At 37.0% G+C, this 14,420-nt stretch overlaps 2 protein-coding genes across 6 annotated transcripts; one reads left to right on the top strand and one right to left on the bottom strand.

Annotated features, from left to right (window-relative positions):
- Positions 1–565: 565 nt before the first annotated feature.
- LOC111243521 (uncharacterized) lies at positions 566–3,650 on the bottom strand. The gene is made up of 5 exons (XM_022789220.2): positions 3,464–3,650; positions 3,216–3,324; positions 1,956–2,113; positions 1,588–1,744; positions 566–1,282 (listed from the first exon to the last, which is right to left on the bottom strand). The coding sequence occupies exons 2-5, from the start codon at positions 3,247–3,249 to the stop codon at positions 816–818; spliced, it is 816 nt and encodes a 271-aa protein (XP_022644955.1). The 5' UTR covers positions 3,250–3,324; positions 3,464–3,650; the 3' UTR covers positions 566–815.
- Positions 3,651–4,856: 1,206 nt separating this feature from the next.
- On the top strand, positions 4,857–13,302 carry LOC111242869 (uncharacterized). 5 transcript variants are annotated; one of them, XM_022787786.2, is made up of 6 exons: positions 4,857–5,192; positions 7,054–7,219; positions 9,246–9,515; positions 9,934–10,068; positions 11,042–11,167; positions 11,941–13,302. In XM_022787786.2, exons 1-6 carry the CDS (start codon positions 5,104–5,106, stop codon positions 12,283–12,285), a joined length of 1,131 nt encoding a protein of 376 aa, XP_022643521.1. In that variant the 5' UTR covers positions 4,857–5,103; the 3' UTR covers positions 12,286–13,302. The 5 variants fall into 5 exon arrangements, with proteins under 5 accessions (XP_022643521.1, XP_022643522.1, XP_086833108.1 ...); XM_022787787.2 differs by having other exon boundaries at positions 4,858–5,148; XM_086976982.1 differs by having other exon boundaries at positions 4,858–5,148; positions 7,048–7,219.
- Positions 13,303–14,420: the final 1,118 nt, after the last annotated feature.

Below are 14,420 nucleotides of genomic sequence, written 5' to 3'. Positions count from 1 at the left end.
ACGAATTCTATGTAAAACTCATGCTTATCCTGTTGTTCAAAAAAATTGCAAGTATTATAAATGTAAAAATTATACCATTGATTATGGATGTGGCATTATTTTCTTATGCCTTCTAGGATACTACTTACCTGAATGTATTCAGTAGGAAAATGTCGATTTTCAGTACCTGTGTATTAAGGTAATTGTTCGCTAAGATTATTACTGTTATCTGAATGATCTTATCAGTGATTTAGATCTCGGTCGTACTGCGGTTATTCTTCGGTCATGAGAAGGTCAGAAGTCCTATTCAGGCAATTTCATCTAACGATAAGATTAAGTATAGTAATTTTTTAGATTTTATCGATGTTTTAAAAGTTCTACAGTTCTACAAAATATTAACCGAGGTTTGACGGTTTTGGAAGATCTATGCAAGCAATATTATTTGTCCTGCAACAACATATATAGTGGTGGTTAGTCTTAAACAACAAAAACAAAAGAACCATTGAAAAAAATGTAACTCAGAGGAGTCAGAATTAATCTTAAGCAACACGGTCGTCGTATGTACTTTGAATACACCTGCTCCCGATACGTTTTCATTTTTTTACCTTTATATTCCGTGTAACATAACGTAGCTATCAATGTATTTAACACTACAACCTCACGCGCCATCGCTTCTGCTGATTAGATCAACTCTAATTATATTATTACTTTATTTATGATTATATTAACAATGCAATAACTCTATGACTATTGTTATTAGTGTCGTATATGGATCTTTTTTTAATTTTTTATGACGTACCACTTCGTATTGTGTTTCGCTCATAACTATTTTCTATTCAGACTCTCGCACAATCTTCAACGCTCATCCTGCTTGGCATTTGATTCTCGTTGGATAAACCCTCTGGATCATCTGTTATGCGCATCCGCTGTACAGGTAAGATTAGTGAAGTATCTGTGCTGAGCCGCCTTTTCGCCGATCGTGAAATTGAGTATTGGCCGCAGTCTGATGTGCCTGTTGTTGATCGTGTCGGATCGGAAGTTCGACCCGATTTCTCCGACTGCGGCTGACGCGCTTGAACATCGACGGCTATTCTTAGAGTGGACGACATCAGTTTTGCGACGCGAGTGTTACAAGTAACAGCGCAAGCGGTTTTGCCAGAGAACAGGGTTCGTAGGTTAGCAGAAGGTTTTTTGAATAGCGTCTTTCTGATCCCTGGACTGCGTTGAAGCTGGGGGTGATGTTGAGCACACAATGCGTAGCGTCTCAACCGATCAATAACAGTATCCCGCGAAAGGACGTCATCTGAATAAAAAATTGTTTGGTTAGATTCAAGGCAAACTAACGACGACCAATTTTGCTAAAGAAACGTATTTGTAACTAGTCATGAGAAAGGCGGACACGCAAGTTTATAACAGGATAAACGGTCACCGAACTGTAGTCCATCTGTCAGTTTAATAAAGTATTAACTTGACCTATTTCGAAATTCAATGCTGTTCCATCTAAAAAGACACAACAATGCCTACTGGGAGATATATTGCCGATCCTTTGAAAATACATAGATACTATCTTCACGTTTCAGGTAATATACGGGGGTTTAAGAGACTCACTTTTGATCCATACAACGTAGTCTTTATAGTAATGCATGTAACTGCATGCGATTTCGTCAGCAAAATGCTTTTGAAAGACTTCCACGAGAGAAACGCATCCTAGCCTGCGAAAGGGAATTGTGAATCCCTTGACATCAGCGTATCGCATGGACAGCATCTGTCCCGAAATACACAGTTGGAATAATTAGCAATGAAAATACCATTTAGTTAGCTAGTTTTTGGAAAAAGTTCAAAGCACAATGTACTCTTGGTCACCTCGCTGTCCCCTGATAATCTGCAAGGTTCTTGACTAAGGATAATTACAGAAGTTAATGTGAGGAGAATATCTGGCTACATGCAAAATAAAAAGAAAATTTTAGAAAACATACAGTCAGTGTAAGGGGACTAATTCTTCCTGTAAGGATTGAGGTCACAATTGACTTTAACTCGTCCAGGATAACGCGTCGTCTGTCCATATCTGCGGATGCCAACTCCATCTCTGGCTCACTGTTTTCGGGCGTTTTTGGCTGAATCTTGCAGGCATTTGCTATGGAATAAATAAATCTTTAATGCGAGCATCCCATCAGTAAAGTCTCTCACATCACTGATCTACATAGAGCTGATTTGAGCACAACCAATCTAATTGTTAATAATTGTTTAATAGATGTTCATATTGATTGTTTTTATAACTGACAGGGGCTATAACTCGATTAATTGTTAATTTCAAAAAAAATATCAGGATGTAAAAATAAAAAGTACGTAGACAATTTTCTGTTGAACATTCATATAAGCTATGCCTCAGCCGTATAAACAAATCGTTAGATCAGACATGCCAGGCCACACAAGGTTCAAAAAGCATTAAGTGAGACACTCATGCATAAATATTTATTGACCACGTCGATGGCCAAATGTATAGTTCAGATCTTTTTACTAAAAACACTGATCGATTTCTAAACAGTGATATGTGCGAAATGGTTCTACAGGGGCTGGATAAACTGCATCGAATAATTTGGACCTCATGTCATTTCTACTTGTTTATTTTCGTTACAAAGCTGTGTAACGTTAGCCAAACAAAAGCTTTTTAAATCCGCAGATAGTCTCATATTTTACTTTGTCTTCTTTTGTAATATAAGTCCAATTGAAAACGACAGTGCGGCCAAAATAATCATCCTCGATGCATTAGAAGTTAGCATTCATATATCGGTGACAGTATGCAACACACAACTTGTGCTTTAATATATTGTATACAGATTTGAATCACATACAATAATTTGAAAACAAAATCCAATATGATGTACATTCTTGTTATTTTTAGTACTTAAAACATGATATATATATATATCAATTACATGGAGATACCGTAGAAATTTGCCGCTAAATTTGGTCACGTAATAAAATTGAACGTCATAGAAATATTCCAACTATATAAACATAATCTCAAAATTACCCAAAGTCAGTATTTGTACGTCGACTTTAGAAGCGACCCCGTCATCTTTTCCGACTTCAATTAGTAAATTATTAATTATTGCCATCGAGAAAGCCCAAAGCACATGTACACAAAATAGTAGCCAACCAGAAACTTGCATACACCGGAATCGATAGGCGTCAAATCGTTGCTATATCTTTAACAAGTTTCCTGAAAATCATACCTGTATACGGGCCCCGCTCTGTTGCACCAAACATTTTTGTAGTCTGGCCGATCACATTGGTCGTTGAGAACACAGCTAAGCAAAAATTCTTCACATGTGCACAGTTAACCTATATCCAAATTTATTTTTCATAACAACACAACAGACGTTACGGTCGTAGCTTCTTCAGATACTATTTTACACTTTCCTCACCGACGCGATGCGTTCGAGATATAACACTGACCGCCAAGAAGTTGCTTACAAATTACCTCCCTACGATGTGAAGCAATGGGAACTTTTTTGTGGTATTAGTATAACCACAATCAGCACGAAGCTGCGCGTTCCACTAATGGTATCGACGGCCAACGCGGGACTAATCAGCAGTGGCGCCTTTGAGCATACGTTTTTCGCGCGCGCGGTGGCTTTCATCTTTCTTTTATTCGGTCTTAGAACTTCTATGGATGGATGTATTGCCGGATGGCGGCCATCCGTCGAAAGAGACAGGCTGTTCGATCAGACAAAAGGATTTTTGTTAAACATCAGAGAGTTTTATATAATAATGAGTAGGAAATCTCGCCACGGAACTAGACTAATGTCTTTGATTGGTTCGACATTTCATTGATTCTTTTGCAGTGTTTCAAGCTAAAACGTTTTGCGAAATTTATTATAAAGTTCGGATTATATTTTTCTCTTGGCCGACCTTCGAGTTGGCGTTCCACGAAATTTTCGGCTCTAGAATCTCTGTGGACACTACTATGGAAGAGCACGCGGTGTCTTATTTTCTTTTTACTGTGGAGAAAATTTGGATTAAGTTAATGCGATTTGGGTTCGCCTTGTTCTAGCTCTTATGTAGCATATCCTTGTTATAATTTTTGTCTCTTCGACACGGCATTCGTGAGTCACAAGAAGTAAATTAACTACGCAGAAAATTAGACAAATCTATATGTATAAGCAAGGTTGGCAAGCGATGCACACGAATTACACATGTTTAAGAAAAAAGAGTGCATCTATGCATAGGTTATCTCTTCTCTCAGTATAGGTACCAAAAATATGTAAGCTATATATGCAAGCGAACGCTCTCTGCGCCGTCAGCAAGCCAAATCTACAAAACAAACCCTGTTGAACTCCTGATAATTTATCATAACACATATAACAAATTAACGTATTTCATTTTTCCATTTATGATGCCAAAGGTTTGTGATACATTGACCAGGTGTAATAGTTTCTATAAAGTCTGGTAACTTAAAATCGTGTTTTTTAAACTAAACCTGTTATTCAAGTTTGTATCTTTATGAACCGTACAACTAACAGTTCAAAGCGCTCCCTTAAAAATCAAGATGCGATTGCTAACTAAATCAATCAAAACTTACAAGCAACCTCTTGCGTAAAGTACATGAAACTTTTGTAAACCTATTACAATTTGATTACAAAACCGATTCTACAGAAACCGGCGGCGCGCACAAAAAGCATACAGTGCTGTTCAAAGACGTGACGCGTATATTTTGCATATGCACTTGCTAGCAGTGCATTTCATGAGCGCAGATCGTTACGGTGAGAAAAGATGGAGACACGATTCGTATTAGTCTACACGCGCCAGTCTTCAGATCAACAAAGGTCGGCTTGTATTAGTGCGCTAACATATCCATTCTCCGACTGTAGCGCCGCCACGTAAACAAAAGTAGTTTTGTGGAGATCAGCTGACAACAATATAACGCCAGGCTCGAATCATGTTCGAATTATTCGAATATCGGCTATACAACTAGGATTTATAAGATGTCACGTCCTTATGAGTCTTTATGATGACTTGTTATTGGCAAACTATGTAGCAGGGATATTCTGGATTGGATATTGTGCTGGTCAGATGGTTTCGTACCTGTGATTTTTCGTGCGTGCTGTCAATGCTTATAGAATGTCCTTGTGGAATCGGCTTTCGATGTGTATGACGCAAATCGTGGTGGGTTCGAAAAAGTCGCATGTACTTTGTGCGAGTTACCGCTTGTAAGTTACATATTTGATAAGTACGTGCTTTCGTCGCTAATTAAAATTCTTCTAAAATTCTTGTTTCTCATATATATATATATATATATATATATATATATATATATATATATATATATATATACAGGCTAATGTCAATAAGGAAAAATATTATGAGTAATATTAGTAAAGAGCCACTGCGTAGGAAGTATTTGCAATGTTCAACGCTAAGCAGCTCGGCGAGCTATTCTTACCGAGTATAAATTTTAAAACGATATTGACAAAAGTCAGCAGTTTTAAATATGGTTCTAATTTGATAGTAGAATTTTGTCTGGTCGAATTGCTTTATGGAAGCGAAATCATTATGGTTTCCAATGGTTTTCTGCAGGCAAATAATACTTGCAGGACTCATATTTTGAGAATGTTAACCAGCATTAACATTTTGATAGAATAGTTGCCGATATAAAAAATCAAACCACACAGGATATTCAAACAAATACTAATAAAATCGTTCAATTAAAAAGGCTCAGCAGAATCTCTAAAAATCAACGTCAATATCATCAATTAACTCAGCTTTGCTTCTATATAGCAATAAACTATAAATATGTTAGCTATCCGTATCTTCAACGAAGTTTGGATCCGTTCGTGCAGCCTCAATTAGACATTGCAATTAGACATAAACAACTGACTCCATCCAGAATGAAACAACCCTATAGAGATTCTCAGAGTCAATTCAAAGGACTGGTATTGCAGTTCTATTTTGCAAGTTTGCAAGAAAAACCAGTTATATACGGGAATCTTGATGGCAGATCGACAAATGTTAGTTCTAAAATGTGGACTCGTTAACGCATTATGCTGGAATTCTCTGTGTTACCTCTTTTTAATAGATTTCAATAACAATTTAAGATGCCCGGTAAATTAGCAACAGTGGCCTTGAACAAATAAAACAAGGTGCCGAAAGGCGAAGGTTTCCAGAGGGTAATCTATCTTTTAACAGATCGTTATTGTAATATATAATAGCTTAATTTCGTGCCTCAAATCGTCTGCTGCGTAATTTATTGTATAGTTAATATATCCTCTAACTAGTTGTATTAACATAATACATTATGGCTTCATTTTGAGTCCCAGATCGTATTAGGGTCTGTTGCGATAGGCTATCCTACTAATAATCTATTTTTGAACTGGTCGTATATTATGACTTGATTTTGTAGCCTAAATTGCACCAGAGTTTACAATATCATAGATCATGTAAAATATTATCGAACAAATATGTGCAGTAGTAATAAAACGCTATTAAAAAATAATAAAACGGACAGCAAATTAATATTTTTGCGTAGAGGTACTTCTGAAAAAATACATATCATTTTGCTAGGGTGTATAGTCAATTCTAGCATCGAATTAGTCAGTACCATATAAGAAGCTGTAGGCCTCATATTGGTGGTAATACAAAACGAATCCTGCTTTTTCAAATACTAGCTATACTAAATAAATATCTCGTATTCTGTCACCGGTTAATTAGCTCATGGCTGTCACGCTGAATTTATTAACTATAACTATAATACACTCTGTAATTTAACTCTAATATCTTAACACTTAGAGTAAAAAAAAAGTCAACAATGAATCATAAATAACTTTGGCGACAACGGTGGATCACCAAAGATAAAAACATTTCGAATCATTTAAAAAGCTTTTTGCAAATGGGTTACTTATGACAAGACAATAAATATACTAAAAATAATCTCAATCAATGCTAAATTAAATATTTGATGGTAAAAAGGATTTCCTTCGAGCCAAGTTAGGCTACATGTATTCAAATAATGCTTTTAGAAATGTGTAAATTATGATTTTTGGTGTTTGATGATTACATTTTTTTCAGTTGCAGGTCGTATGCAGAAATCGACTTGTCAAAGCAGCCTAAAAGGCCACGGTACCCATTCCTTCGTTTTATGTTAGGCTTGCGGCAAGCTGAACTGCGCAATCATCCCGCCTCCAAGTTGTCTAAGATAGCCAGCGTTAAATGGCAGCAAATGAGCGAAGATGAGAAAGCGGTAAGGTTAATGCGTTTTAATGTTTTTTCAATAATTCCTTGTTTCTCCTAATTTACGAAACATGTAATCTTATCACATCGTACTTACGGATGCTAAACTATTTACGCTAATAGCAGATGACAAATTTGTGAGAGAGTATTGAATGAGAAACTATTTCGTAGCAACATTGACCCGTGTTCGACTAATTTCTTCTTGTTGAGGTTCGCTTCACATGTTTTTTACGTAGTGATTGTTTATTATTCTATCAAATCCGGCCATGGAACGATAGTGCCTTTTCTTTGTGGTATCATATTTAGAAAAGCTTTATAATAATTAGCAGGTTGTATGAACCATGCACAATGTGTCACAAATGTTTATAGACATTAAAAATCGTAGTATTACTATTCATATATTTGACAGCAATGCGTCGCTTTAATGGAAGGATTTTAAGGTAGTGATCCGTTTTTATCCTTAGCCTAGCAGCTATCTAAAGCTCTTGTCAGCCACAAGTGAGAATTGCAATTGTAGCGACATATATGCATCAATAGGTATATTTTTAATGATCTTACTCAACCTAGGATGAGAATAAACCTTCTTCTAAGCCTAATTGTATAGGAAGAAAAAAATAGTGGCTAAATAAATAATAGAATAGTGGCTAAAAATTGAAAAACGCTCAAGTTCTTACGCATGTTTTGTCATAACGAGTGTAATGATCAGGCTCAGTGTACAGTGAGGTATACTTATTCGACTTGTATGAAGGTTAAATATATATAAAATAGTCAACCATGAACGTAATTATGAATCGTAGCTTAACTTTTGAGAATGAACCAACATTTTCCTCTGTTTCGGACAGTTTGTAATTGGAACATCTAGGTGAAATTCCAGGTTATAAATTACCTCGCGGCTTCGCTGGTAGGAGTTCAAAGAAACTCCAGAACCACAATTCTTTTTAGGCACTCTCAGTCATTCTTGATATGTTAAGAGATACTCTCCGAAATTATTCCTTTTAGGTATAGTATCAAGGAGTGCATAAGGCTTTCACTAGGCGTCTAATCAGAGTGGACTTATCATGGGTTTTTGCAACAGATCTATAAAACAGTATGGTGACTATACATACAGCTAATAAACTTAATAATAATTTTTTATTTTCGTTAATTCAAGTTTTTCCTTAATTCTCTATTTGTCTGATTGTTATTATATAATTCCTGTAATTTCCATTTTAGTAAGTACCAAGATTTGGACCAGCGTGGCATCATGTTTATTGGTTTCGGTTACAATGACAATACAGTTAAAGAGAATGCGCATTAATTACCCATAACATGCCGCCCTAAAGTCAGAAGTTGTGGAAAATCAAAGAGAAGAAGTTGTGAAGGGTTGACAAAAGACTGTTGAGAAAAAAATGTTTTCATATAGGGGAGTATACGGTATAGAGGTACACATTGCAAGCTATTTTTATTTTAGTTTTACATGAACGGTGCAATGAAAAAAATCACAATCGTCTATTACTATTTACACCCTGCTAATTAGAATGAATAATATTTCGAGTCCTCCATCCTGTGCTGTCCCAGTTAAGCACTGCTTCAGACACTAAGCGGATCTTTTCCGGTGTAAAAACAGGCGCGCTGAATTGCAAACGTTTTTTTGTAGCATTTGGGAGAATACATTAATGTGCATTCAAGATCACCATGCTAATAGCCTCTAAACCTTGTAATGGACATCTGACATTAGGCCTTTTCTGAACCTTAACACATCGGAAACCGCGAGAGCATTTTACCAGTGTGTCCGGTTTCAAGCCCAAACCATCTCGCCAGCCTCTAAGTTTAGGGGACAAATATCTGATCAATGAACAATCGCGGGAATACGTTCTGCTGGTTCAAAACACGCTACCAGAATATATGCCGTTAAATGTGGTTTTATCTAATAACCATTTATTATCGTTTATGACTTAAGATTTGTGATTATGACGGCGCTGCCATAGAATAGAAAACAGTTCTAACAGTATTATTATTTTCTACCATTTTCTTTACTTCGCCACTCGATTTGACAGCCATACATTGAAGAATTCAAAAAAGAGAATGCAGAGCACCGAAAGCAAATGGAACGTTTCAAAGAGACCCTCGGCCTTGGCGAATCTGAGTATCAACAGGCTTTAAAATGGTATCGAGCTAATAGTAAAATAAAGTCTAAGCGGCAGTTTCGTAAAATTATCGAGGAGCTTAACGGGCCAAAACTCACCGTAGGGTCACCATTCGGCCTTTTTTTTCATGAAGCTTCGCGGAAAAGCAGCGAACATGTTACCCATGAGCGTACTCAGTGGGTAAGTCACTTGCATAATCGAGCACGGTCTACAATATAATAAAAGCTACCAGAATCTCAATCGGAGAAACATACTTTCATGTATCTATATAGGGTATTATAAATTCAATGTCGAATATTTTGAATTGTGAGGCAGTCTAGTGAAAGAGGCATTCTTTCCAACGGCTGCATAAGCTACCAAAGGATTGTTTTGTCGGAGAGACGTATTTACTTAATCCATAAGTTCTCCACTACTCAAGTAATATGAATACACAAAAAAGCTAAGAAGTTTACTTGGAAAACGCGTCGAAAAAGAGTGTGCATTTAAATCCTAATTTTAGGATGCTGCATCTATTCATATAATATTAATATAATAAATATGCCCGAACACGCATAGTTTGCTTCATTTCTTGCCAAATTTCTGTGCTTCAAATTTCAAGCAGCAGCAGCAGAGCTCCTCAGCTGGAAAGGAACTGACAGAAACTGAAAAATTCGTCTTTCCTAAACAGAACAGTGGCATAAATCAGACACCACAAAGTCGAAAACGGACGAATAAAGGTATCGTTATGGCAAAGGTATGTTGCTAGGACTGGCTTCATTTCCATTAGGCATTTCTACCAGTTTGTAAAACTGAGACATGTTATTTAGTTAGTGACAAACTAATAATGAGGGCAATTCATAACTCGAAAGTTCTTCTAGTTAATAATATTGCCAAGCTTCTTATTATTCACGCTATCATTTTAACTCTTTTATTTAAGTTTATCTTTATTACGTTTAACTATAATTTATTGCTTAACTATCGATTACACTCACGTTTGGTATCTTTTTTGATGTTTGGCAATAACACTCATAATAATATTATTGATCAGTTCTCGAGTAACTTTTAAAGTCATGTTTTGATGAGTTACATTCTTCATCCGCAGTAATAAGGTAAATCAGTGAGGTAATCACTTGAGACTAGCCATGTGACTTTCACAATCGTTAACAGGAAGTTGCATCGTTAGCCTTTGCGCAACTGATTTTAATTACAAAAACAAGAACTCGTTCTATTTTATCGTTTGTAACTTCAGTCTTCTTTGATGGTTTATATCTTTTACAATGGCAGCTTCTAGCATGAGACGACGAAATATCTTTACATATTCTACAAGAATAGCACGATTAAATAAGGCAACAAACAACTGTGACTGATAGTCAACTAACAAAATTAATTAGCAAAAAATGATAGCACAGTAAATTTTATAGCTAGTTAATTTTCTCTTTAACGTGTAATTACAAAGTACATGTGTGGATTTTGCATCCTGCACCATGGTAACGTGATGTGAGATAGTAGAGATATTACAGAAAGCCAGCTGTCCTAAAGCTGTCGCGCGTTTTATGCGTTCTCAGCTCTCATACAAGTTGACTTCGCCGTGAAGTTCTAGTACTGAATAGGCCAGGATGCAGGCCTTCTGTAGAAAGAATCGTAGCTGCAGCATACTAATAAGCTAGAAAAAAAATATATATGTATAAACTGAGTACAGAAAAAGCACAAATGGTACTCAATTTCAGAACCGTATGCAGTTCTATAGTGATAAGTGGAGGGCTTTGAGTAAACAGGAGAAGGAACTATACCGAGTAGAATACAACGACCGAATTAATGAGTACAATCGTCGAGTCATCACATGGTGGACAGAGGTAAAATATACGGCTGAAGCACTTGAGTCATCCGTCTTTTGATAGATTACCACGACGCCAAAGAAAAAGGTTATTGTATTAATAATAATAATAATTAATAATAAGATATAAAACCGCATATGTCACGCATTTAAAGATTTATTCGAGCATTTGCGCATGCATTATGTACTATATATGTATATAATAAATACTCGGAGTACAGTCAGTTCGTTGAAGTCAGAAATTTATTTTAATTACTAACGAAGCAACATTTGCATATAAGGCGTTCCATTGCGCGTGGACTAACGACTGTTGAAGATTTTAGATTGCGCGACGCATTAGAATTCGAATTTTGCTAAACATTGGTACTATTAACACATACTTCTACAAAAAAAATAATTCGGCGCAAAAATTACGCTACGTCTTGTTCACAAAAGTCATTTTCGGTGTCTGTCTAATATCTGCTCTTTTCGTCACAGTTACTCCGTCATTTAGAAGCTATGAATAAATCACATGAAAAATCCTTCTAATCAATATACCACTATATCAAGTATGCTCCCTGATTAGAAATCATGCGGCAGTTTGCTAGCAAAAATATTTTTCTTTATTACTCTTTATATGGGTCACTGGTTCAGGTCCCGTTAATGACATGTACGACATGCACAACAGTTGTAACATGCGTTTTATTCAGTTACAACAACATCAATAAATCTGAATGGTATCTGTTTTTCGTTTTGACTGGTGGATTTATCCCCTTTGGTCTTACGAATTCCTTTCTTGTTTCGCTTTCATAGTTATCGTCGGAGCAGCGGGACAAGGTTGTAAACGCGTATGAACGTTACGTGATCTGGTTCAAAAACAGGGGCCGACCGCTCAGACCTCCCCCATCGGAGCTTGTCGACGTATTCGGAGAACAGCAGGCGAACTCGCTATACCATCGAGTGCTTAAACAGCACCGAAAATGCAAATATTCTAACGGATTGCCGTTTCCGTGCGTCCAGAATTCCAGTACAATTAGAAATGGTGACGATGAAAATTCTGGCGAGGGTGAAACACCGGCTAGGATTCGGCAGCGCTGGTCTCGTAATAAGAAGGAGCTCGGTTTCAGCATAAAAATCCTAGAGCGAAACCCTCGTTAGCTGATACTGTTGGCGTACCATATGGCGAAGTATAGGGTTTGTTTACATTAGTAAAAGGGGGCGTTTTTACGCGTTGTACAGAAAACTACTATTTGAAGTTCTTAAAGTGCACGCCGGATGGTTGTAGCTCGTGATGTATAAGTAAATAGTTCATAACAAGAGAAGGGATCGAGAAACACTATTGGGAATATTCACAAAAAAGGATAGCAGGCTTTGAGTTGACGTTTGGAGTCAGGTAGAAATACGGCGTGAATACAAAGCAAACACTTTCACTCTAAACGTCTAAAACTGCATGCCTTCTGTTATGATGGTGCCTGACTCTGTTGTTGTACTAACTGCACATAAAAACACTCAGCTGAATAGAGGTTTGCGTATGTGAGAAAAGAAATTAACTATTTTCAATCCTTACGAAAAATGTGTTTATGGAGACCGGAATCAACCAAGTTTTGCGTTGGTTAAGTAGATGCTCACGCCAATGGGATCTATACGAAAGTGCTGCTATGTATAATATCAAGTGGCTTTACTGACTACAGATTGTCGAGTGGTCGATGACAGGATCTGCTTAACGAAACACGTCATAGCGCCACTAGGGACTAAATTTGGTGGCACATAAGAGAGCTGGTTCGTATACCATCTAAGTGAACAAATTCACTCGCATTCGTTAATTAGAGTGTTTGGAAGGGCAGTTTTAGCTTTACTCACAGGTATATTTCCTTTAAACTGTGTGTCCTTGTTATTATCGGTGTTCATTGAAAACTTGGTTAAATTTCGTTTTTTTTTAAATTTGCGTTAACGAGTCAGTGGTGCATATCATTGGTGACAATAAATAGTAGGAGAATCTTAAGACTACCTAGCGCTGTTGCCAGTCGAAATATATATAAAAAGAGTGAACCGCCAGACTACTGACTTTTGTACATATATGTATAAATAAATAACCAATCAACGCCTCGTTATTCCTGATTAATATAAAATGTTTGTCTGTAAATAAACATATAATAACTTTTCTTTTGTTCAAAATTCATTGTGTTTTTATACATTGTCTTCAACGCGAAAATTCTACATGTCATAGTTTGCCAGTTGCGCCTCATTAGAGACCATTGCTGTTTTTTTGGACATTTTTATCTCGCGCCTCTAGTTTATCAACTAAAAGGTATCATTGTAGAGTATTTCCAGAGCGGACTACGATACTTCCCGAATGCCTTGTATTGAAAAAGGTCGAACAGTACAAACTGTTTCTAATTGATTTTCGTCAGCGTTTAACGACATTCTCAAATAGTTCCATCGAATTCCACTGCCTACTGCAACAGGCTCTACTTCGGCATTACGTCGCAATGGATAATTTTAATCGTAAATAGCAAGGTTACGAACTGGGAATGTCATTGTGAGCAGACTGAATGCAGCGCAAAGGTGCGATTTCCAATTTGGAATAAGTCCGTTCCAATGTTTAAACACTCTGTGAATTAGGACATGACCGATTTTTATAACACGTAAACGCGATTGCGCTAAAACCATTGAGGAACATAGCTTAAGTTGGTATTGAGAGGGACAGATATGCCGATGTAATTAGTAGGGCGACACAAACTGCGCTTAGATTATAAAAGTGCTCGTATGAGTGCGCGGTTTCAAGCGTTATTAGCAGAACTCCACATGGGCTCAGACCAACTGAAATCATTGGGTCCGCCTTTACTTCTGAACGGCTGCACCTGCGTAAGCTGCGATTGTACAGGTTTCTCGTTTATAGTTCTTTACAGTTGGGCACAACGCCTGTTCAAAACGTGCCATGTTAGACTCGTTATTGACTTCGACTATTACCTGGTGCCCCGAACACAACACATCTTACACAGTGGCTTTGCTAAGGTGCGGGTCCAATGCGGTTAAGAATTCGAAATGAAGCCTATCGAAATCGAAAAGCACCCCATAGGAAAGCGACTACATAGGGATCAAGCAGGAGAGGGTACACATTTACTGACCTACTCTCGATTGTTCTCAATCAAACAGATAAATAGGTTCCGGAAAAATGTACGTATGGTAAAACCTAAGACGGAACTGGACGGATTGAATGGGGACAGGCAATGTATAAGCTGACTCTGGCGTCCAACCAACCGGTGCTTTTGGGTTTGCTTGCAAAGAGGCTT

Source organism: Varroa destructor, unplaced genomic scaffold (genome assembly GCF_002443255.2).
Source record: "Varroa destructor unplaced genomic scaffold, Vdes_3.0 BEIS01000001.1, whole genome shotgun sequence".
In the NCBI taxonomy this organism is placed as follows: domain Eukaryota; kingdom Metazoa; phylum Arthropoda; class Arachnida; order Mesostigmata; family Varroidae; genus Varroa; species Varroa destructor.
The sequence above is the reverse complement of the archived record's forward strand: the minus strand, read 5'-3'. Positions and strand labels throughout refer to the sequence as shown.

What these genes read in the sequence shown, in the direction of transcription:
- LOC111243521 (XM_022789220.2), bottom strand. Translation starts at nt 3,249, where the DNA reads ATGTTTGGTGCAACAGAGCGGGGCCCGTATACAG. An exon ending in AGAGCGGGGCCCGTATACAG is followed by an intron (nt 2,114 to 3,215) that starts GTATGATTTTCA and finishes TTTATTCCATAG; the next exon opens with CAAATGCCTGCAAGATTCAG. An exon ending in TTAGTCCCCTTACACTGACT is followed by an intron (nt 1,745 to 1,955) that starts GTATGTTTTCTA and finishes ATTTCGGGACAG; the next exon opens with ATGCTGTCCATGCGATACGC.
- LOC111242869 (XM_022787784.2), top strand. Translation starts at nt 5,104, where the DNA reads ATGTCCTTGTGGAATCGGCTTTCGATGTGTATGACGCAAATCGTGGTG. An exon ending in CCCATGAGCGTACTCAGTGG is followed by an intron (nt 9,516 to 9,933) that starts GTAAGTCACTTG and finishes TCAAATTTCAAG; the next exon opens with CAGCAGCAGCAGAGCTCCTC. An exon ending in AAGGTATCGTTATGGCAAAG is followed by an intron (nt 10,069 to 11,041) that starts GTATGTTGCTAG and finishes ACTCAATTTCAG; the next exon opens with AACCGTATGCAGTTCTATAG.